The sequence below is a fragment of the Coturnix japonica genome, chromosome 14 (assembly GCF_054131305.1).
Source record: "Coturnix japonica strain WE chromosome 14, WE-NBRP24, whole genome shotgun sequence".
NCBI lineage: Eukaryota > Metazoa > Chordata > Aves > Galliformes > Phasianidae > Coturnix > Coturnix japonica.
Window position 1 is genome coordinate 526,200 of NC_140676.1, and position 24,686 is coordinate 550,885.

At 43.1% G+C, this 24,686-nt stretch overlaps 1 protein-coding gene across 3 annotated transcripts in view; it reads left to right on the forward strand.

Annotated features, from left to right (window-relative positions):
• The window catches only part of CTDSPL2 (CTD small phosphatase like 2), a 32,701-nt gene that overhangs the window by 5,296 nt on the left and 2,719 nt on the right, over positions 1–24,686 (forward strand). The window contains exons 2-12 of one of the 3 annotated variants that reach the window (XM_015873289.3): positions 7,869–8,077; positions 11,158–11,296; positions 13,074–13,223; positions 13,686–13,901; positions 15,035–15,113; positions 15,387–15,498; positions 16,052–16,138; positions 21,723–21,785; positions 21,882–21,961; positions 23,581–23,707; positions 24,139–24,234. In XM_015873289.3, the coding sequence (XP_015728775.1) occupies positions 7,886–8,077; positions 11,158–11,296; positions 13,074–13,223; positions 13,686–13,901; positions 15,035–15,113; positions 15,387–15,498; positions 16,052–16,138; positions 21,723–21,785; positions 21,882–21,961; positions 23,581–23,707; positions 24,139–24,234 (1,341 nt within the window). In that variant the 5' untranslated portion in view covers positions 7,869–7,885. Of the gene's footprint in view, positions 1–7,868; positions 8,078–11,157; positions 11,297–13,073; positions 13,224–13,685; positions 13,902–15,034; positions 15,114–15,386; positions 15,499–16,051; positions 16,139–16,746; positions 16,795–16,862; positions 16,994–21,722; positions 21,786–21,881; positions 21,962–23,580; positions 23,708–24,138; positions 24,235–24,686 lie in introns of those variants that run through there. The other 2 variants (XM_085515161.1, XM_085515162.1) reach the window with 2 other exon arrangements.

Sequence of the window (24,686 nt, forward strand, 5' to 3'; positions counted from 1 at the left end):
TATGTTGCTTAGGAGCACACTTAAGGTGCTGGTGGTGTGCTCTGTGCAGCTGAATTGGCTCTGCTTGCAGCAGGTGTGTTGGAACTCATCTACCTCGTTGTGTTTGTCCTCATCCAAAGGCGGTGTAACAAACTGAGTTTTGTTTTATAAAATCTATGGCTGATAAGGATGTGGTAGAGTCCCTTCTTTTCCATTTCAAAGCACAGTGTTTTCAAATATCACTATGTAAGAGCTTTGGTCCTTTGTAGTGTTCAGGGACAGACGATGCTGACCTTTAGTGTGAACGCTGTGCCCAGTGTTTTGCCTTCCCAAGCTCTCTTCCTGAGCTATTTTGTTGTCATATCATGTCTGAAATGAGGATTCTTCCTGGAAAGATAATTGCAAGCCAAAATAATCCATCTAGCCACTCGAACAGCAGAGCACGTGGAGGTTGGGCTTCCCATGGCCTCACACTGTTGGTTTTCAGGCAGCCTGTAGGATCGTGTTGGAGATTTCTCTCCCTCTGCCGGGTTGGGTCGGTGCTGTGAGCAATTCTGCAGTGACAGGGCAGGACGGGCAGCCACGGCTGTGGGCAGGGTGATGAGATGGGCCAATGGAAGCCAGGCTGTAAAAAAAATCAACAAGTGCATTAGGAAAAGCTCACCAATGTTTTTGCTAAATAATACAGCTCTTCAAAGCGTGCAATGAAAGGAAAGGAAAGGAAATGAAATCCTGACATCAAATGCTGTTGCTTTATAAACTTATGGCTGAATAATCTCTGTTAAAATAACTTGCCAGCAAATACAAGAACCATTTAAAACCCAAGTGGTGCCAGTGGCCACACCAACAAAACAGCCTGGCAGCAGGCTGTGGTCCTGAGCACAGCACAGTCAATCCCTGCTTCAAACCCTGCTGCCCCTGCTCACACCAGGAGAGCAGTGGGGCAGGACCAGGCCCAGGCCGTGCCCCACAGCTGAGCACTGCCCCATGGCAGGGCCCCATTCCGTCCTGCTGCTGGGGCAGCCCTTGCTCCTGTGTTCCCTTGAGCATCCAGAGTGCTGTGCTGCTGCTCCCCCCCATAGCCACGCTCAGGATTACGCTGCCAGCTGAGCAGCTGTGCTGATCTCTGTGGCTACAGGTGGATGATGGTGGCACGCTGCTTTAACCCTGTTTAACCCCGGGCTTACTAGAGTACTGCTGTGACTGCCCTGTCCCCTGCTGGGAGCTGTGTGTTTTCATTCTGATCCCCATTCATGTGTGGAAGTGTTTCAGTTTAGCAAGCTGGCCTGAAAATACAGCGGGCTGGAGGGACTGCAAGTGCCAGCTCTGTGCTGGGGAGGTGCTTCAAAATAGAGCGTGGCCGTTTCCTAATGTGAGCTCCCTTTGGAGGGGCTGCACTCGCTGCTGGTGCTGCAGAATGACTTGAAAAAGGTCCAACAGCTGTTGAAGCTCAGGGCTGGTGTCAGCACTTCTCTTTCTTGCAGATTTCTCTATTTTATAACACGTAAGTCGGATTCATGGGGCAAGTGTGGAGCTGAACGGACTTGAGCTGTGTGTTCCACTCCGCTGTGCTGGTGCTGTCCATGGATCTGTGCCCTGTGAAAAAGCTGCACGTTTCCCTTTTCTCTGACTCAGAGTCTCCCAGGTTTCCAGGCACACCGAGATGTGGCTGGTTGTATGTGTGTGTGTGTGTGTGTGTGTGTGTGTGTATTGTTCAGTGTGTAAACCAGTACTGTACGCAGTAATAACAGCTGGACTGGAGCTGCTGCCTTCCTTACAAACATCACCTTTCCAAAGGAAGGGGACAGACAAATAGATGTTCTCTAACAGCAGAGCAATGCCCTGCTTGTTTGCAGGACCGTATCTGCTGCTTTACTGTAAGGACACTATTTCCTTGTGTCTCACACATCTTGAAGTGTTGGCGAGATGTAAGACCAAATGGGGGCAATTAGATTGTGAAATAAATAAGTGAAACACGGGGTAGAACCAAAGAAGGCTGTGAACATTATGGCATGTTTGAAGGCTGGTGTGGCTTACAAAGCTTGTGCTGCTGTTGCTAAATTGTAGTTATTGTGCTTTGCATAACTGGGATATTGTTTAGAAAGCTCACACACCTTCGCACTGAGCAGCCTGCGATGTTTCCTGTGTGTTTTTCACTCAGAAGGAAAAGAAGAAAAAACTTTTAGTGAAAGCAAAAGTACAGTTTGTTGTCACGGTGCCAGACACTGGTTGTGAGTGAGCTGCAGTGTGTGTGTGTGTGTGTGTGTGTGTGTTGTTGTAGCTGGAGAAGTGGTTGTGCAGGGGCGCTACCAGGAGCTGCTGCAGGTTTCTGTGCGGTCACAGCTTCTGCCAACATCCCGGCTGTGCTGCTCAGGAAGTGTCGGCCGACCTGTCGGTTACAGGCGTGCAACGAGAGGGAGCCGACTTCCAAAAATAGGCTCCTGTGTGCCTGGCAGCGTGGATTAAATGTCCGCAGGGCGCAGCGTGTCCTGGGCAGCTGCTGTGGCAGGAGCCCCTCGGAGCAGCGCTGCTTCTGCTGGGATTTGTTGCTGCTGCTTCCAGCTCGAGCGCTGCAAACTTTGATTTGCAAACATCCCAACTATTGGTGAGCGCCACAATATCCAGGGATGACTAATGTAAAATTCTTGTCTTGGCAGCATCACAGACTGTAAATAATATCTTTCTGCTGCAACAGATTTGGGCCGCGTTCTGAGATTAGCTGTTCTACAATTAACTCTGCTCTCCGTTTCTCTTTGTTGGTTGGTGTCTGACCTGAACTGAAAGGGCTGAATTAATGACAAGTGTGTACCCGCAGTCACAGAGACAAATATCTTGGCCAGGAGGGAATAAACTTTGAGTTCCAAACGCATGCAGTGCAATCAAAACAAAGCCTTGCTAGCGCAGCAGCGGCAAAACAACGGTGCCTGGAAATAGGATTGTGAGAGCAGAAGAATATGGTAACAGAACAATTATTTTTAGGGCCAATTATAAGAAGCCTTCCTCATCATGCTTAGCAAAATCTTGATGAGAACAATGATTCTCCTGGGGGGGGACACTGACTTCAGGAGAGCAGAGCCACACATTGAGCCCCAGCCTGGTACATGGAGGGATTGCATTTAAAGGAGTTTTGCTGCTTTCATAGACTGCTGTCCTCATGTTTTGCTCTTCCCTGCCCTGCAGTGGCACTACTTCGGTCTCCTGCCCCATGACCTCCCAGCTGATTGATGGCTGTTTCTCACATTGTGGAAAAACATGCCGGGAGATTGGGGAAGGGGGACAAGCAATGTAGTATGTTGCAAAATATGAAGCACATCAGCTGGAATAAGATGAAATTACTGTAATTTTCCAGGGCAGGAGAATAAACTGGTTAAAGAAAGGCCAAGAATCTTTGAGAGGGAGACATCTCAACACCTCTGGACCAACAAAAAGCATTTCCTTGAAGCTGATGAGGCGCTGTGGGGCTGGTCTGCATGGGAGGCTCTGTGAGTGATTTCCTGGGCTGCGCTGTGGCTGTGGGTAGGGCTGCCACTGTGCTCACCTTATCTCAGTCCCGTAGCTCTCCCTTCTCACCAGGCACAGGCTGATGTCATTTCATTTCCTCTGGGTTTCCCATGGTGACTCAGGCTTCTGCTTGCACTGCCATGAGGTCAGACAGTTCTTGACAGGATCCCCAGTGCTGTGTGGATGGACTTCAGTCCCCTCAATGAATGTGTTTCCTTGCAGGGTTGTTCCTTCCTACTTCAAATCTGGGTCACATCGCAGTAATGAAATGTGCTGATGAAATACTACTGGTTTTATTTGTTTAAAAGGAGATGGGAGTCAATATTCTCCTCAGTTCCTCTTTCTGTGGACCTGCTTGCTGCAATCCAGCCTGTGTGTCTGGGAATATCTGGATGAAAGATGTGATTTCTCAGCACAGCTCTGGATCACTTGAACTGGTGGCTCTGAGGCTTCACATTATTTCCCCACTCCAAACCCAGTGGCAGAACGCAGTTATGTTTGATAACAGCTCAGCTTTGTGTGCTCCGATCCCATGTCTGTCTGTATCTGCAACACAAGCTGCATGAGTTGGCATTGCTGCTTACAATCAGAGGAGTAAAGCAGTTGTGCTGCCTTCTTGGCTTTGCATCAGGACATTCTAAGTGACGTTGTGCAAATAGTACGGGAAGAATATTGTGGTTGTTGCAGTCAAATGTATTCCACGCTTTTCAGCATGGTGTGTATTGCAGGGTGAATTTGTCGTACTTAACGGTCATCATCTCCATGATGGCAAAAATTCTTGTATGGGCACAGTCTCTCAGAGGGTAGAGCAGCTCACTGGCTTCCTTTTGTCACTTGGGATACAGCTGTACTCGGGCATATGAAAAAGTACTCCATCACTCCATGCCGCATCCACAACAGGAGGCTGATGTAATCCGTGGCAGCAGAAGTCACTGCAAAACGCTGAGGATCCCAACACAGCCGGGCAGTTCTGCTCCCCTTGGGAAGCACAGCCCTGGGGCCAGGCAGAGCAGACCTGTGCCTGTGTGCTGCCACTGCTCACCTGGCTGCGGTCTGAAGGGTCCTGCACGGCTCTGCCTGTGCTCACAGCTGGAACCCGCTGTTTGCAGTGCTGGCAGCTGGGTGTTACTGCTGAGTGCTGCGGGAAATGCCGGAATCATTTAACGCTGTGATTTTCAATGTTCTTGTCAGTTGTATCTTCCTACTGTTGATCGCTATTGTTCTTTCACCGTCTTAAACCTTCTCCTGCATCAGAACACCTTAAACCCTGTAATTACGTGTGCCGTACCTGATTTTCCTTCAATATTTTTTGGAAAAATAGCTAAAACTATAGTACTGGGTGTGGTGGGACAAGAAGTCCTCGTGAACTCAAGAACATATGGAGATGGGCTCTAGTTAGAGATCCCAGTCACTCGCAGGGATTTTGTCCCATAGGTGCCCATTCCTGTGTGTGGGATGATGGCACGGTTGATGGGCAGTGAGCCCATGGGTAACGTGGGTAATGCAGAAAACAACCTGACTCATTCAGTGTTTGGTGTGTTCGCTGTTCATGCATTTGCTTCGCTTCGGGCTTGTGATGTTTGGGTAATATTTCAGTATCAGAAATGGATGGAAAGCAATTGCGCTGTTATACGGTGAGAACTCTGAGCTGCTGGAAGGGTCCTGAAAGAGGATGAAGGGCCGGAAATTAGTTGGGGTCGGTAACCAGCGCCCTGCGTACAGTGAACGTCAGAGCTGTTCTGGCTGTGGCTGTAGTGCAGCTCCTGGCACAGCGAGCGGGTCCAGAGCAAGGAGCTCAGCCTGGCATGTTCCCTGCAGCTGTGTGCACCCAGTCCTGTGCTGCAGGGAGGCCAGCAGTGCAGTGGGTGGGTGGTGTGCAGGGCTGGCTGGCACAGCAGGAAGGAGCCAGGCCCGCTGGTGGCTGTTTGAGGGCACTGATAGCTGGGCTGGTAGTAGTGTTAATCTGCTCGCTTCTCTGTGCTGGAGCCCTGCTGGCATCCCTGCTGTATAGATGGAAGAGCTGCCCATATAACTGACCAAATGAGAGGGTGCTTTCAGGAAAAGAAAACAAATATAAAAGATTCCTGAACAGGTCGATGTAGCAGCAAACGAATCTCCCTTTACAAAGCCTGGAAGGACTGGAGCTCCTGGGAGAGCTCTAAGAATGTTTTGAACATGGCAAAGCAATGTTGTTTTTCTCTAACCTCGTTCCAGCACATTGCTAACTGTTTAGCTTGAACGCTGATATATTTAGACTCCTTGCTTTAAAAGTTTAATGGGCATTTTCTGTCTCAGGCTGTAATTCCTGTTAGGACCCGGTCAGCACTTCTTCCAAATGCAGGAATGCTGAGGAATGTTAACTGGATTGGGAATTCAGCCACCTGTGGCAATGGTTTGGTTAACTCGTGCTGCTCAGTCAATGAGAACGTACTAAAATATAATACGCTTCTGAATGCTTCCAAAGTAAAGATGTGTTCTGTTTTGTGAGGTGTCCATGGCTCATTCCATCTGCTGATGTTAGATCATCTTGGTGCAGACATGCACTAGGAGCGGATGGCTGCTGCTGTGGGCTCTTCCCAGCAGAAATTATACACAAAAACATCTGGCAGCAACTTGTAAGGAAGCAAAGTCGTGATCCAAGCTCTGATAGCGCTTTCATTTTACTTTTTTTGCATAAGAATGTTGTTGTTAACTTTTTTCCCTTGTTGTAAGGAGGAACAGAAAACTGGGTCTAAATCCTTGTGGATGGTTTTCATTCTTCTGCATGCAGGTGAATCTTTTAAGCTAAATGCAACTTCTGGTGCAAGTATTAATACTGAAAGTATACTCGTGTGGGCCGTGAGTTTTAATGGCTCTGTTACTGGGGGGCTTAAGATTACAGGTAGCCAATTCTTGTACATTTAGACTGTGGTTTCTGTCTTCACACTCCTGGAACTTCAGCCCCCTTCTGCCGTAGCTACAGCAGTCATTTGGCTGCCCTGACTTCACTTCATCCGAGCTGTCACTGCTGTTGTGTTCTGTGCTGATGGAAAGCGCTGGCCATGTATGTATGAAAAACCAAGTCCCGTGCTTGTCAGCAGTGAACACAAATACCACGTGTAACTGAACCATTGAACTCCCGGCCATACCCTTCAGCACTCCTGCTTTCTCAGAAGCCTGTCCTCAGCTGTGCTGTTCTTCCTTAGCTGGAACTCCTTTCATTTGAGACTGGGATGTACCTGGCTGCAAACCAGCCCCAGTGACTGCAGTGCTCAGGCTGGTGGTGAGCAGCTGTCAGTGCTGCTGGCTGAGCTGTACCTGCCCCAGCACTGCCTTTAACTAAACAGGAAAGCAGTTGTTGCTGCATTACCCATATTTTAGAATTGTCAACTATTTATCTATTCGGCAACAAGTTACATGCTAACAAAGGTAGCTTCTAATTCCTGTTGTGATAAGAAGATGCATTTCTTGAAGAAAAAGAAATAGCTCAGTGTTGTGACTTAGCTTGGCTGTTACTCTGAGTGGTGCTTCAGCACACTGCAGCTCCGTTGGGTTTCAGTGCAATACAACTCAGACGGATTTCTTGCTGCTCCTTTTCTCTGCTCCCTGTCCAGCATGGGAATAGTTTGAAGCACACGAGTCCCATTCAGATCATCCTGAGCACAAGCTCCATCCAGCTGCAGCAGGCTGATGAGCAGCCCAGAAAGGCCGTTGTATTTGTGCTCAGGTTTAACTGTAGCAGCAGTCAGTCCACCTGAAGGCTGGAGATTAACGTGACACGTTTTCTGAAATGGCCTGTTGCTCTGCTCTAATAAATGCCGCCTTTGCATGAATCTTCCTGTGGTTTAATCTCATTCCCAAGTACCGCTGTATTGAAGATCGATCTCAGGTTCCTTTGGCCAGCTGCCTTATCCTCACCCATGCCTAATGCATAGTCTCACTTATGATTCCTTCTTCTGTGAACTCTTGACGTGAATTTAGATTCATGCTTCATCTCAAATTTAATGTGGAGACTTGAAATGTTGTATTGTGAGGAATGTGGGGCTGGATAGCGCTGCACAGGTCACTGTATCTGGTTGTTGGAAGCCAAAGACATCGGGCACCATAAAATCCTCTCCATCTTAAACGCAGAATGTTTTGTTCCTGCTACTCAGGCTGCAGAGTTATGCAGTGCTCTCATTGATCTGATGGTTAGATGCGTTTGCGGCCAGATTATATTCATTTGTTCTTCTGCCAGCGTTGTGCTCCAGCTTAAATAGCTCTTCTTTCATTTAAATGAGGCTGTGTATGTTTGGGGGTAGAAGCCCGTGCATGAGAACGTTGTCAGTGTTACATCACTTCTTCAGTTCATGAGCTGAAGCCCAATACATTTCCTCAATGACTAACTGCACTTGCTTTTCCCTTTGTAGCTTTACATGTGGTACACATGAAAATGAGGCTGAGAACGCGGAAGGCTTCTCAGCAATCAAATCCAATTCACACGCAGCGTGCTCAGAGGGCGAAGAGGAAACACTCGGAGGTGGAGGAGAGCCTGCCTGGCGGCGGGGGAAAGCCACAGAAAAATGAGACGGGCCTCCTGTCTTCAATCAAAAAGTTCATTAAAGGCAGCACGCCCAAGGTATGGTGTCAGTGGGTTTCTTCTTTGGTTTGTTAATGGTGTCAGATTCTGGGAATGGTTCTATTAGGAATAAATACAAATAGGTAATTGGAAAGGTAAAGGCAGGGCTGAACCACTTCATCTCGTCTGTGTTGGCCCATACAGAAACCTGTGCTTGCTGATCTTCACGTGTTCAAACGTGCTGAAAGGAATTGTTGGGGGAGAACTCAGTGTTACTTTGATGGGCTGAACGTAACCTTGTAACTGCTTTAACAACCGCTTTATTCTGGGAGGAGGAGCCGGCTGGAAAAGGCTCCTTCAGTCCCAGCAATCCAGTGCTGACATTGTGTAGCTGTAAATGGAAGGAACAAAAGCAACCAAACAAAAAACCTGAAATGTCATAAACCAGCAGATACAGTGTCATAAACTGTATGGTTTAGAAAAACAAAAAGGATTCAAATTCAGGATCGTTTCCTGCTTTTTCGAACCAGGTGTTGAAAGGACAACTTGGCAACAAGGTGAAGCTGAAATAATTTTAATTCACATAACAGTGTATTCTTAAATTGTCAGAAATATTGTGAAATTTAACCTTTACCATGTTAATTAATTACTTATCATGGAAACATTGAGGTGCTGACAAAAATCCTTCAGTAAAAAAAAGTAACTGGTTGACGCCATTTGTGTTTCATTTGTCATTAAACCGGGGCAGCGAATCCATTTTACGTGTAGCATCACAGAGCAGGACTGTACAGCGCCTTGGCTGCAAAACCACAAGCTGAAACATAAGCAAAACATTTTATGTAGGAATTCAAAACTAAAATGTCTTGTTTTCTTTGTCTCTTTCAATTGCTGACTCCTCTCTCCCATACCTTTGAATTACATTTCATTCTTTTGTTGACAGTTTTTTTTTAAATATAAAATGTCCACGTTTTCTTCTGTTCCCTTTCATGTCCTCTCCTGTGTCTGTAGCAGAACTTGGAGTGGCTCCAGTGGCATTAGCTCGGCACGATACTGATACTGCCGGGCTATCTTCCAAAGCGCTAATGACTTAACAAAGTAGTCTTGTGGCTGCCATGGAAACATTAGGACTCTTGAGATAGTGCATGTGTGCAACTTGCATAGCAGTTCGTTTATGGATACGTGAAAATCTCCATCCCTGTAGATATGATATAGATTTATGGCCACATCTTCAGAGCTAGTGTATCTTGATGATTTTGCCGATAGTCATAAATCATTTATCTGGAGTGGTATAGATGGCTCGTTGGGAACATCCCTTGAGCAAACAATACTGAAAGAACAATAATGCTGTTCCATTGGAGAAATGAGAGACTGACGTGTGGGTGCTGCTGGCTGCGCTGTTGGGGTCTTCCAAATCACAGCTCCTGTGGAAGACAGGAATCCTTGTGGAATACGAAAGTATTCATTCACAACACGACAAATGGGATACACCAGAAAGACCTATAGGTGCATGTGTACAGGAAGCACTGTTAGTATGATGAAGTTTTAGAAATCTGAAATATTATGGAATTTGCAGTTGCACTAAACTTGTTTGGTCTGGGGAGTTGTAGCCCTAAATAAATGGTGCTGCCTGCTGTGCTGTGCTGTCAGGACCTTCTGAGCCGCTTTAGGCCATTCATTCACACATACAGACTTCCTGGAAATGTAGCAAAAGTGAATGAATGGCTCATGGGGGTGTGACACTGCCACGTCCCTTATGGCAGTTACCAATTATAGCTGGCTATATTGAATAGATCGTGTAATTCATGCAAACAAGCACTTAATAGATGTATTTAACTATGTATCTGTGCAATGACATTTTCATTGTATGAACCAAGTAGAATTACAACCTTGTATGTAATTTCATCTTTAAATTCTAGCTACAAACCACTTGAACTCTGACACTTTTGTTTGTGATAGTGTCACACTCTCCTTGTCTACTGATTGATGCACATATTGCATCAATGTTTATTAGTGCTTCAGGGCTCATTTCTTGTTGTGTTTTTTTCCCTCTATCCTTCTCCATGGCACAGCCCCAGCCTGTTCTCTGAGGTGGGGTGGTACCTTTTGCCAGTTGTTGTGGGAAGGGCAGTGAATTGCTTTTCAAACTTAATTCATTTCTCCTTTTCCTTTTTCCCCCGTGTTGAATTTGCACAAATGACCCAGAAAATGAGATGCTTTGCTGCTCTTTTATCTGTTCAGCGAGCCATTGCATGAATTGATGGTATATACGATTTCATTAATTGTACAAGGTAGTAATTAGACTATTCTCACCAAGGTGTTTGGGTCATGCAGATGTTGCCAGTGGGAGCTTTTGGGATGCGTGGTGTTCACACGTGTTGTTTCCACTGCAGGGTCTGTGCACTTCCATGTCTGCCAGTACTTCCTTTAGGTGCTGCACTCTTAACATAGGCTTTAGATCAGTTGTTCTGAAGGATCAGTTTCATTCTTTTTTGGAGCAAGCAAACTGCTTTTCTCTTTTACTTTTTAATGATGTGAAACTGCTGCTCTGAGAAAGGTGGTTTTGTAACTCTAGCATGGAAATTTTAATTCACTTTTATATGCTCAGTGGCCTTGTTATTTATTTTTGTATTCAATTCCATTCATTTTGCTTTGTCTGACCCCTTACCTTTCAGTGCAGTCTGTAGGCCATGCTTTAGGATTTAGGTTGCTGCTGTGCCAAGGTGCATTGGGCCCTTTGGGGGAACAAGGAGGAGAAAGTTTATTTCCTTTACATTTGAACTGCTAGAGAAATCAGTTTTCTTACCATTTTCTTGTCATGTTTCTGTATTTCCCTAACTCCACAGCACTGAGATAACTGTAAATTTGCTGCCCATTAAAATAGCATTTAAATGCAATTGTTGTACTTGGAATTTCTGCTGTACAATTTTCTCTCTCAATACCTTGCTGTGTACCTTGAGCTGCATCAGTTCACATGAGTTTAGAATTCCAGCTGGTCAGATGCACATTGTGTTTTCTGCTTCTGGGTGTAGGACAACCAACACGTCTGTGGGACTTTCCCTCACAGTGACTGTTCTGTAGTGTTCAGTGGAGAAAAGAGGCACTGCTCAGTATGTTTCTTTTTTCCCCTTTTCTGTTTTAAGGAAGAAAGAGAAAATCCTGCAAAAAGAAGTAGAATTGAACGGGATATTGATCACAACTTGATCACATCCACACCTCAAACAGGAGAAAAGCCTAATAAACAGATCTCCCGAGTAAGACGGAAAGGTCAAGTGAATGGAGGTTTGTAAACGTTCTAATTGTACGCTGCTACGTGTGAGTGGTGACTCAGTGATCTTCCAGCTGGTAACTGATACAGGACACTTCTTCATTGCTAAAGGTTGCAAAGCGCTTTGTGATTGACCTCAGCAATAGCAGGGCTGAATGTATGGTAGCAGAATATGATTTCTGTGACTGCAAGTGCAAGTTACAATGAATGCATCTGATAAGTAGCACGATCTGTGTAAGAGCTGTCAGTGTATGGTAATAATCAGCTGGTTTGGAACTCTTTTTTCCCCAAAAGAAGAGCCATTAATAATTATATTATTTAGCTCTTCCATTTCCTCACAAATAGTGAAATATTTCCCAACTGAGGACCTTTGCCATAGTAACCAGGATTCCTTAGAGACAGAAAGCTCTTGTCAAACACGTAGACAGGCTTCTGTTGTGGAACCATATCAAAATGCAGATGGGCTGGGACCTCTGAAGGCTGCTTCTCCCCAGCGTGGTCCATCCAACTTGAGGAGAGCCCTGAGTGATGTTCCAGCAGGTTCCTCAGGGCCTGGTCCCATCAGTTCCAGATATATGGAAGGGTGGAGATTCCCCTGTTCCGGTGTTTGATCACCTCATTGTGAAAACTGTCTTTTTAATACCTCTAATACTGACAGGCTGAGACACTTGTGTTAGATAAAATATTCAATGAAAATTGAAGTGTCAGCTGTGGTTCCAGATCTGACTTAAAAAAAAGAAAAAACACATTTTTTGGGCTTCTTTTCCTAAGGAAACAAGTCTTCATGTGTTTGTGCTGCCTGTCAGTGTTCCAGTAACTTTGGAATCCATTGTCTGGCGTCTGCCAAGTTTCATATTCCAACAAGGTTTTTAAAATCAGTGGCTCCAAATGAGTGACTTCATTGATGGGAGGGTTATGGGCTGAGAGAATTACCTGCTTGGTAATTGTCAGATGTCTGTGTAGCATGATTTTGGGAGTATTTACTGTTGCTAATTAAGGTTTTTTTTGTCTGAGAGACAATGGGTATGCACTGACTCACTGTGTGATTGATGCATGCAGACTGCTTAAAAGTGAAAGATGAACTGTTTACTTGAATGTCATAGTATGAGGTATGCACATAGAGTGCACTGAATGCATGTTACTATCGTAACCACACAGAGTTCTCAGTGAAGATATTCAGTAGCAGAGAAGCACCGAGTTGCAGCTCACACACACCCTACATTTTATGTAAAAATGACAAGAAGTGTGAAGTACTTGTGCAGCTCCATCAGGCTCAGCTGAGCTCTCAGCTCATGTGCACAACATGCATTTGCTTATGTCCATATGGACAGACATCTCAAAGACTTGTTACTGCTAAGTAAATAACTTGTCTTGTTATGGGCTCAGAGTGATGTCTTGGATCTCACCCATGAGACAGCAGTTCTTACTCGTAGGGCGTACTTTTCATGCACATTTATAGAAAACCTTAATTGTTATGTGGTGTGTTGGTGTAACAGGAAGATTTGTTGAATTCTGTTCTTTGTTATCTTTGATAACAACTAAGAATTATTTTACTTTATAATGTATGTGTGTGTTTGTTGTGATGGGTGTGCAGCGTTTTAAAAACCGCCATCATCAAGCACACAGGCAGGATTCAAGCTTCTATTAGTTGTTTGTCCATAACGTAATTCTTAAGACAAATTACTACTTACTTATGTGAAATGTGGAGGCTCAGATGGGTTTGGAAGATGGCGTTGTGATTTTGTGTGATACTAAATTGCTAACTGTTTTTCTACACTTCATAACTTACAGAAGCTGGAAGTTACGAAATGACAAACCAACACGTAAAGCAAAATGGGAAATTGGAAGATAATCCTGCCACAGGGAGTCCCCCGCGAACTACCTTACTGGGAACCATATTTTCTCCCGTCTTCAATTTCTTTTCACCAGCAAATAAAAATGGTAGGCATTATTTGAAAGCCTGTGGTCTTAAAGCTGAGAATGGTTCTTTTATTTTGATTCTTTTCATATTAAAATGTTGCGTTTGGTGACTGCACACCTTCATTCTGATTTACAAACCAAAAGTTTGTAAAAAAAACTTTTGGAGATCTCCTTCCCAATTCTTAGAAGGGTTATTATTAATAAAGAAAGAATGAGCTAATGTTTGTTAGAACATTTCTTCTGTAAGTACCTAGCAGTTACTTCTTATTGGAAAAGTAAAATAAAATACTGGTGTGAAGTTCCTTGTCTGAAACAGACATTTGCTGTGGTACTTTTGGTTCTTACTTTTAGAAAACAAATCAGATAAAGCTACCTTCAGTTACTCTGAAGCATTTTTGTGTGGTGTTTAGTAGTGCTGATCAGTGTTCTGTTCAGTACCTCAGGGTAAAGATAATGACTGTGTACACTGAAATCTTGATTCAGGAACATCAGGATCAGATTCTCCAGGACAGGCTGTTGAGGCTGAAGAAATAGTCAAACAGCTTGATATGGAGCAGGTAGATGAGATTACTACGAGTACTGCAACATCAACCAATGGAGCAGCTTACACTAGCCAAGCAGTGCAGGTCAGATCTACTGTCAACAATGGTTTAGAAGAAGTAGAAGAAACAAACGATCGTGACTTGCCACCACTTACAGGTAAGAAATGCACGCTTGTGTTTTACTCAGGTCCTGAAGCTGTAGGGAATTAGCACCCTTAGGGAAGCCTAGTTCCAGAATTTTCTATATCTGAATATTGCACATTTGCTTAAAGCACGTAAATGGTATTGTCAGCTCTTATGTTCAACAGAGAACATTTTTATGCATCAGAGACACAGCTTTTGCAAATCTCGTGTATTTTCAGTAGAACATGGTTGACTTCCTAACAGTTCTTTGAATGAAAACAGACATTGAAGAAGAGAGACACTTTTATTACTGTTTACTCCTCTTCACACACACATTAATAATGCATAGCCTAGACTTGCTGATCATGAAAGGGAAAATTGTGACATTTTAGTACCTTACACTAGAATGACATGTTGGGATGAATAAGAACATAAAGATCCTACATTAATCATCCACGTTTTCTTCCGAAGACACCTCATTAGTCATTTTGGACAAAAATAGTGTCCATAAAATTCAGGGCCCACTTCAACTACTTTACAGTTACGTAAATCTTTGCTAGATCCTGAAAATGCTGGTAGCTGATGAGTACTGAGATTTATGTGATTTACTGTGAAGAGAGTACATTGTAGCTCTGAGTAAAAGGGCCAATGTGTGATCCACTATGGACCTGTGGATCAGCTTGCCCTGTCTGCATCTAATGCTCCTGTTGCCTTGCTCTGATGGGCGCTGCAGGCATGGGCTGGGAATGAGCTGCAGACTGAAAGGTTTGTGCTGCCTTCCAAGGGCTGCCTGGCACTGGTGTTGCTCTGTGGCAAAAACTCCCCAACAAATGCTTTGTGGCTGGGATGTTTGCCCAGGTAGTTTACAGAGTAAGGGATGCTCTGCTTCGTAACATGGACAGTTGCATTTTGCCAGATCCTGAAGTCCTGTAGGTGGCGTGACTTCATCCTCTGAGGAAACGCTGTAAGAAACCATACAGGCCATTTCAGGAGAAATGTGTGGGGATTGGCAGGGTGGGGCTGAAGGGAGATTTTCTCACTGTTACTTAAAGTATTTGTGTATAAAATGCAAATTCTCACTTTTAAAAACTTCACTAATAAGACTAGCTCTTGTGTTATTTTTTTGTTTGTTTTATGTTTGGTTTGGTCATTTTCATTGAATTTTAGCACCAGTATCTCCAGACAGTGGCTACTCATCAGCTCATGCAGAAGCTACCTATGAAGAAGACTGGGAAGTCTTTGATCCGTAAGTGCTGATATTTGTGCTTGAAGTATAAAAACGATCACGTTGGGTATTGGATTAATAAACTGTTATTTGAGTTGCTACATTTTTTTGTTATTGTGGTAATTAAGTAAAAAATCTCTCAACTTGATTCAAGTACACATTGTTATATTAATGTTTTTTGCTTTAAATTATTTCTCGTGTGGCCATAAGTATTCTAAATATTTACTTGGGCTAAAGCAACAGCAATTTAATAATGCATAAACATTTCTACAACAAAATCTGTATTCTTTTCAGATACTATTTCATCAAACATGTTCCACCACTAACAGAAGAACAACTTAACAGGAAGCCAGCTCTTCCACTGAAAACAAGAAGCACACCAGAATTTTCATTAGTTTTAGACTTGGTGAGTATCTTTAGAAACACAAGCAAAAGCATTTGACTTCTGTCTTAGTAAATAGAAAAATTCAGCTTCATGTGCTTTGCATCAAAATGGACCAGGAATGCATCTTTTAATTATTACAACATTATTGTTCAGCCACTTTTAAAAACATTTATAGAAAATAAATTTGTCTTTAGAATAATTTCAATCTCTGTTTTGGAGTGTTTTTCAGACCCCATTAATGATGTCAGGAATGTTATCGTGAGCGATATCAGTTGGTACGTCCTCTAGTGGCCATATCAGCAGAAAGATGATTCAAAGTGGCAGTTGTGTATGTGAACTGAATAACAGGATAAACTACAAAGTTAGAAGACCTTCTTTAATTATGCCACTACCGTGCAATTCTAAGTGATTTTGTTTTTTAATTGCAATAATAATGAAAGAACTCTATCAGGACAGCACTAACACAGAAATTTTTCGGAGAAATAAAGTAACCTTAAAAGGAACATCTAGACAACTTTCAACATTGTGCTCATATTTTTTTCTGACCTACATACCATCTGCTAATTTTTTTTAGGATGAAACATTAGTGCACTGTAGTCTAAATGAATTAGAAGATGCTGCACTCACTTTTCCCGTTCTTTTTCAAGATGTCATTTACCAGGTAATTAGCTTACATATGTATGTACCTTCTCGTTTTATTTAACGTGTGAATTCTTGCTGTGTATATTTGTTATGGTCTTGTCTGAAGAGATAAGTAACTGTATGGCATTTAACAACTTGTCTGGGTTCTAAGCTGCAGGTGTCACATTCTGCAGGGTGGATTATTCTCTATTAGAAGTACTGTGGAGCTCAGCTCAGTGCCTCAGTGTGGTAATGTCGGTCACTGATTCCAGCTGTAAACAATCATTGCTAAGAAAGTGTAAATAATCTTTGTAGCGGCAATCTTCAGCAGCAACATCTCTCCTTGCCAGCAGGTGGAGGCAGGAACACTGAAAGTTTAGCCAGTGTTATTTCCTGGGTGCAGCTTCTCATGGACTGTTAATTTCTTCCCTTCATACGGCGAACCAACTCTCATTGGTTGATCATATCTTTCTATCAAGAAGACATCTTCCAAGCCTGATTAACTAGCTTCTGTCTGGATCATTAGTCTTTCTGTACCCTCCACCAGTGCTAGTTCTGCTTCTTTACTCCTGGAGGGTCTGCTTGGTGCATAGAGTGACTTTGATTGTCTTGTGAGACTGCTAGATTTAGTTTTTTGTTCTGCTTTAGGAGGTATTGTTAGTTACGTGTGTTTTACCTTGACGTACCAGAGGAGCAAGCGTGAGGAGGAACTCTCTTCCAGCAACTACCAGAGATGCTGCACTGACCCAGGCTGTTGTTCTCAGGTCCTTTTGTGTGATGTACCTGGGAGGAGCATCAGCTTCCCCACCATGTAGTTCGCACGATATTGGACCCCACTGTAGTATCTTTGGAGAGTGAGCCAGTCATCAGGCACCTTAAAAGGACACTTGTCCAGGTATTTTTCCTGATTTTAAAAATGTTTTTCTTCACTGTTGCGTGTAAAAATTCTTGGAATCTGAAAAGCTGAAATAATTTTTTAAACGTGGATTTCTTATCTCTTATTTGGTGACAGCCATGCTTAGTTTGCTTCAGACCGAACCTGGGAGGAGCCTTAGAGTTCACTCTTTAGTGGTTCTTGAAATTGCTTACAGAATCAGGAAGATTAAAGCTCCATTTTTTTTTCCTTCCCTCACTTCAGGGATCTTGGTATGAGTTTGAGTGTTTTCTTTCTAAGCTGCGGTCCTTTAGTGATTGTATGTCACAATGAGAGTGGCTGAAGTTTAACCAGGATTTTATTTGTAAGAAATTGAAGTCAATGGAAAGAGTGGCTTAATGGTATTTATAAATGCTTATTTAACAGCATTGTATCTAGGACTGTACAGGCAGGGTACAGTAAAGTTGCTGTGCGGGTCCTAGATAAGTTTTGTCTGAGCTTTCTCTAGAGCCAAGCTTGGAATTACAAAGGAACAAAAGCTTCTTGCAGGCCTGAGAAAGTCAGAAAGTCAGTCATCAGCTGTGGGCACAGTCCTGGTCATTACATTCTGGTCACCTGGTTTATTGTCACTCTGGACAATTTAGAAAACATTCACCTCTTACTGCATAACAGATAATAAGCAAGACAGATATTTTAAAGATGCCATTAAATTCATGTTTAACTGGAGTATAATACACAAAAAGACGGATAATCTTCTGTAGCACAGGTTGAGGTTTGTTGATATCGCGGGCTCTTTTTAGAACTTTGAGCCGGTGAGTAGCCATTTATCGGCTCTTACACTGTCTTGCTTTTGCTTAGCAATTTGGCCATTGCCTCCAGTATAGTGCCTTATTAATTCCATCTCTGTGTTTCATTTTGGAAGTAACTCCAGCTGCCAACAAAGCAGGCACTAAGCTGTCTCAGCAGAGTTGAAGTCAGCAAGCTGCTGTATATGAAGCCTGCTGAAAACAATACCTAGTGTGAAAGACGAATCTCTGAAGATCCTTTTGTTAGTATCAAAATATCTGCTGCTTCCATGTAGGTTTCCAGCAGTATTAGACAATTATTTATTGCTTTCCTAAGAGAGTAAACCCCAGCTCAGTCTGCATTTTCTGTCTGATTTTCCTTGCAGTAAAACTGACTAATAATGCAAAAGTAAACCTGAGCTCATATTGTTTTGATATTCTTAGCCATCCAAAGGCGTCAATACAGTGCTCTTGCAGTATTAGAGTGATGATAAACCAGGTGCTTTCTCTAGAAGATGCTCCAGAACCGATCACTGTAGAGTAAGATAACAGTAAGAGTCAGATTGTGTGTGGTTTTAGAAGGAATATTTAACATATGAGCACAGGGCAGTGCTCACCTGGCTTAAAAGTTACAGTGCAGTTCTGGCACTGACATAATTTCTTGTTTTTGTTTTAAATCTTTGGGTGGGTCCCATAAAGTTGCTGATTTCCCCTTAAAAAGAAAACAGATCTGTAAGATGGGAGCAGTTGCACTTGCTTATTTCAGGTTTTTGAGACCATCGATTTGTGTTTCCTCAGCTGAACAATCTCCAGCTTATACCAGTGTCTGTGTTTTGTCAGTGTCTGTGTTTTGGACTCGGTGAAAATACAGGATTTGGAAAGCTGAAGTTTTAATAAATAATAAACCCTTTAAGCACCATCTCACATCTGACTGTAAGAAGTGAATGATCATCTCTTCAACTGGAAATGAGGTTTTTTTTTTTCTTTTTTTTTTTTTTTGCTATTTGCATTATCGTAGCACTTTACAATACGCAGCTGATCTGTGTAAGAGATGTGTCTGCTTGTTGGCTTTTTCCCTTCTTGGTAAGGTGGTTTCTGTCGTATTCTTTCCCTGTTGTTGGGGCACCAGGTGCCAGCCAGGAGCTCACATCAGCACTGCTGGGTGCATGCCTTCCTTGTGCTGTGCCCACAGCAAAGGGCAGATGGTTTCAGTTCTTGCATTTAAATATCTTCACTGTCTTTCTCACAGTAATTCACATTGATCCTTGCGAGATGTTCTGGAGGTACGCAGGCAAGCTGCAGGTTATTGAATACAGCATTATGTGCGTTCCATCTCACTGTTACTAAAGGCTACTTAGTTGCTTTGCTACTGTGGTGGAATGAGGCAAATGGTGCAGGTGGCTCTCCTTTTTCTGGCTCTCCTTCCTAATGAACTCTCCACTCTGTTTCTCTGAAATATCTGAAAGCCTTTGGTGTCTCAGTCTGCTCTTAGGAATGTTTCATTTTAGTTCCACAGAACCTCTGGAGTCATACTGGTGGGAAGACGTGGGCAATATGCGAAAAGGAAAGGAAGCTGAGGGAGAAAAGGGCAAATGCTGGCGTCGTGTTCTGCTTTAGTTACTTGATTCTGCTCGGATTACCTGGCATTCTCTCGGCTTGTCCTGGCTGGAGGTGCTGATGTGGTTGCCTCCTGCTCTGCATGAGTGCCACAATCCACTAAAACGAGAGCAATGAATTTGCCATCCCTGTCATTACCTGTGTGTACAAACTATAACTAGAAATGCATCATCATAAAGGAAATGCCTTTCCCAGGATTTCTTGTTTGTGTTCGTACCTGAACTTCCTAGATATCAAGACAGCTGTTGTATTAAGACAGATAAACGCTTACAGGGATGTGTCAGAAATCTGACCACACTGAAAGATGCTGTAATAATCCACAGAATAACCTGAAAAAGCAAAGAGAAAGCGTGCACTTGAGGAATCCAAGCAATCATAACTGCTCTTTGATGTAATTGAATGATTTTTAAAATCATTCAGCTGGCCATTGTTACTATTGGAACTCAGTCCAGACTTAAAATGAACAAGGAATTAGATACTGAATGCTTTTATAGTAGAGACAGTTGAAATACTGGCACATAGCTTCCTGCTGCCGTTGCTAGGAGAGTTTGTAGAAGAGATGGTGAAGAGCCTGTTTCTAAAACGACATCTGTGTTTCTTCCATCAAAGGGATCAGGCTTGTCAGCTTGAAATGGAGCTCTTGGAGCAAGCTTTGTACCAAATATCATCCTCCTTGCCTACCGTTATTTGCAACTACTGCCCCGTGTGTAGTGAAGGCATCAATGTCGTGTGACTCACTTTCAGTTTGCAAGAGTAACGTTTGGGTCCCAGTATAGAAAATATTTGCTCAAGAAAATCACATGAGTAGAACAATCCCTTTGCATCTGCAATGGATACTTACTGTCTCTTAACCTCAAGATTACAGCTGTAGAAGTTGCTGGCTGTGCTACTTGCTCACTGTATATAGGAAGAATGTTCAGAACAAACAACTTGCACTGAAAATTTGAATGCACGGACAATTTGAATGTTATTTAGCATTGGTTCACCTGGAGTATCCGAGTAATTTGATTACATTTGTCTTTGTGGTAAGAGAAATCACTCATCCAGTCTTTGAGCAAAACCTCATTGCCTTAGCAGAGCTGAATGAGATGTCATTGTGGCAAGGATTGCAGTCAGGAGACATATGGCGTGAAGACACGCTTGTCATCTCTGCATGCAGACAGTTGGCTGTTCAGGAGCGCCTTGGCTGGGTGGAGCCCAGAATCACATCGAGCACAGGCTGCGTCCAGCCGTTCTCACTGGGCAGCCCGGGGATACCTGCAGCCTGACAGTGAGCTGCCCACAGGGAGAAGGGAAGCAGATGCTGGTTGCACCATCAGTGAATGTATCTTTGTACGCCAGACCTGGCGATGCTGTGAGCAGATGTGACAGGATCGCATGCTCCTAGTGTAGGAAAAAACACAGGTTTTGTTACCACAGTAACTTGTCACTCTGCAAGCTTGAATCAGAGCTTTAGATGCTTCAAGAAAGTAATAAAGGCCTTATTCAGTGTTAAGCTAAATAATGAAATTATCACTGGTTTAGAAATACACACTTTCTTTAAAGGACTAAGATCTGTGCTAATGATACGAAACTGAGTTTATTAAAACCACTCCTCTTTTCTTTCCTTCTGTCTGCGTATAAATTTGACACAATTCAGTTCAATTAACGCAGGTCCTTATTGGAGATTTACTTCTGAAAGCAAATTTAAGCAAATTCCTAACTGGTTGTTAAAAAATAATTGATAAAGCTGAAATTAGCTTGGTTTAAATGCAAGTCCAGTACTCTCTCCCTTTTCTTTTTGGATACATTAATGAAACATTTCTCAAAACCCTGTAAATCTAAATGGGGGCAATCAGTGAATGAAGAAGACAGGTAAGGCGATAATAAGGTTGTTGTTTTCACCCTTCTATGCGTGTCCTCTCTGCTGTGCTCCATACGTGCCCTTACGTGTGCCGTGGTGTTGGGCCGTTACCCTGCAGCCATGGGTCCATGCAGGTGCCTCTACGCAGCCTAGGTCTTGTTCTGTGGGTTCAGTAACAGCAGGAAGAGACGCCGGCATCACCTGTCGTCCTGTCTCTTATCCGGGGTCTGTTTTGTCACAGGGAATAATTGGAATGTGTGTGCAGTTCTTTTCTGATGTGTGAACTAACTGAGCTTTGGAAATAGCTGAAGCCAGTTGTTTGGGTTATTTCTGCCACCCCCATATTCAACGTGCAACTCTTGGTAGAAGGAGGTTATTGGGCAGGTTACTGAATTGCTGGCATAGTGCTACTCATCTTGATGTAATCTTTACAAATCAATGCTTAGTGGTGCGGGTGATGGCTGCAGTGCTTTGCATCTGTTCATAAGGTCCATTTCTGCTTCAGGTGTATGTCCGGTTAAGGCCGTTCTTCCGAGAATTCCTGGAACGTATGTCTCAGATTTATGAGGTAAAACTAATTCAGTACTGCCCTTGAATCGTACCTCTAAATTATATTCATGTGTTCATATCTAAAATAATGATTGTTTTCTCTTCTTGTCCGTAGATCATTCTCTTTACTGCTTCTAAGAAGGTGTATGCAGACAAGTTACTGAATATCCTAGACCCTAAAAAACAACTAGTCAGGTAAAATGCCAAACAGCGAGTGTACCTGGTGTGGGCAAACAAGCCTTTCTCTCCTAACTGGTGTGAGGAAGTTCTCTTTGCAGTTACCTTTATAAATGCTGTTTCTTATTCAATCGCAAAATAATCTGTGAGTTTTATAGTGCAGTTATTTTGGTTTTACATTTGTTTTGCTAATGCTGAGCTTTGTTTGGAAGAGATTAATGTTTCTCAGGAGCAGCCCTTAAAACGTGACAAATCCTATTGGATGAATTTCTGTTACCTTCATCTGCAAGGCAGTCTGCTACATGGGAAAGCTGAAAGTGGAGAGGGGGTTTCTCAGGGATTCATTCTAAATAGGGTATTCTAATTAGGGGCATGAAGAACTGCACTTGGCTGTAGTTAGGACTGTGAGTCAGTGCTGGGATGTCATATTGCTGGGATATCTGACCAGCCAGACAGGATGTACCAACAAGTACAGGGCCGGTGCTTACAGAAAATGAGTCCATGTGCATCCGTAACGTGATGGTTTTCCCTCCAAGGCTCTGATACTTAGGACTGAGGACTTCAGTTTTATCTGTGCTTTGAACAACAGCAGAGGTAACAAGGCAGGCAGGCAGGCTGTATGCTAAGAAGGTTCAGAGATTCTCTGAAATTTGTGTGGTGTGTGAATGTAGCTGTGAGTCATGTGCCTCGGAGAAGCTGACATCAGGGCACGATGAGTTCTGACACGAGCCTAACTGTGGATTTGTCAGGCACTCCACACGTGTGACTCAGAATCTATATATACATTCATTCGCTGCTGAGGCATCAGCTTATTTTCTTCCTTAGCAACATTAGGAACTCATTCCCTTCATGAAAGTAGTAAGCACACTGTGTGCAGCTTCTAAAAATTCTGCTGAAATATATAAGCAGCCTTAAAGAAACTGCAGTGGGGTAATATTACATTGTCAAATCTGAAATCTATCCAGTGCACAGCTGATTGGTAATTACGATTATACTGATCTTTCATGACATTTGTTTTATTCCTGCTCCTCTTAATGAGTTCTTCTATTCTACCAATCCATTTACTAATTAATTAGTAATAAAAGAGAATATACTAATTGGAAAGGAAGAAGTTGATGGAATGTTTTGGCCTCGAGGCTTTTTTCAAGCTCTAAAAACTGAAAATAGGTTAATTGCCAGCAGAGGTAACCTCAGCAGGAGAACGTTCCGTCCAGCACTTCCCAGCGTGTGCTGCAGTGTTTGGAGCAGAACAGAAAGGACAAACCTTGTGAATTGTTTGGAGTGCAGAACTCATCCCTGTGGTTTGAGCCTTGCAAAATCCTTCCAGTATCTTGGGCCCCTCTGTCATTTCATCTGCAGAAAGGGTTAGAAAGTCAGACCACGGTGACAGATGTTTGTTGTGCCTGAGCTGAACTTTTCTGTTTAGATACAAAACAATTCCCTGGAGAGCTAAATAACGTAAAGTCAGGTTAGCCGCTCATCTTAGAGGGAAACACTCAAAATGTGAGACAGTTTTTAGGAATCTGGTCAGAAGGGAAAAAAGTGGACAACATTTGGCAGCACTGACTTTTCTTTTTCCCTGTGCCATATAGGTGGTGCAGTTTCTCTCATTAATGAGTATTCTGATCTAATCACAGGCATCGACTTTTCCGTGAGCATTGTGTCTGTGTGCAAGGAAACTACATAAAAGATTTAAACATTCTTGGAAGAGATCTTTCAAAAACGATCATCATTGACAATTCACCGCAAGCCTTTGCCTATCAGGTAAGCAAGCTGCCATCAGCAAAGCTTTTGGATGTGGAAGCAGTGGGAGCCTAAACACCAGAAGCCCGTTTGCACAAAGTGCAGCCAGTGCTCAGTCGGTATCTGTGTAGTTTGAACCTAAAACCTGATCAATGTGCCAACGCTTCTCAGTGCAACAGGAGTCCTACAGCCCAAAGTTATCCAGTTCAGCTTTGAATTGTGATTGTTGATGCAATTGTGATGGTTTTGGATGAAAGAATTGTGATGGTTTATGCAAAGGACAGACTCGTTGCAGAAGTGATTTTTAGTACAAACTGTAGTGGAAAAATACACAATAATAAACTTGAGCTTGGAAACTTTTCTCCCCAGAATGCTATTTCACAAGCCACATTTTTAGGTAAATAAAATAGAAGTAACATATTGATGATTTTTTTAAATTTTGTTTCCAATAGCTTTCAAATGGAATTCCTATAGAAAGCTGGTTCATGGATAAGAATGACAATGAACTCCTAAAATTGATTCCATTTCTGGAGAAACTTGTAGAGCTGGTAAGTCTGTCTCTCCTTCGCTTGTCGTTCTCACAACTCCCAGCCCAGTGTGTTGGTTTGCTCTGTCAAACAGCACCACATACTTTAAGATCCTGAGTGGCTGAGATTGTGACTGCGGGAAGGAGAGTGTTACTCCAGTTTGTGTGGGGATGCACTCACATAGCAGGAGGCAGAATGGCGTCATTTCCAACTGTGCTTTCAATCAGAAACTGGAAAATGGTGACATAAGTTGTAATGAAATAGAGAATTTATAGAAGTGTAGGTTAAATACTGCCCGTCGTTGTCTTTGTTCTTAAAATGGAAATAATTCTATTCCTAAATGGTTGTGTATGTTATGTATCTGTTCTTGTCAGCCTCTTGTTATTAGCGACATCCACGGCTTCCATTTTGTTATATTAATACACAGACGTTGGAGGTTTGGCCCTGCTATGATCCGATCTGTGGAGGTGCTC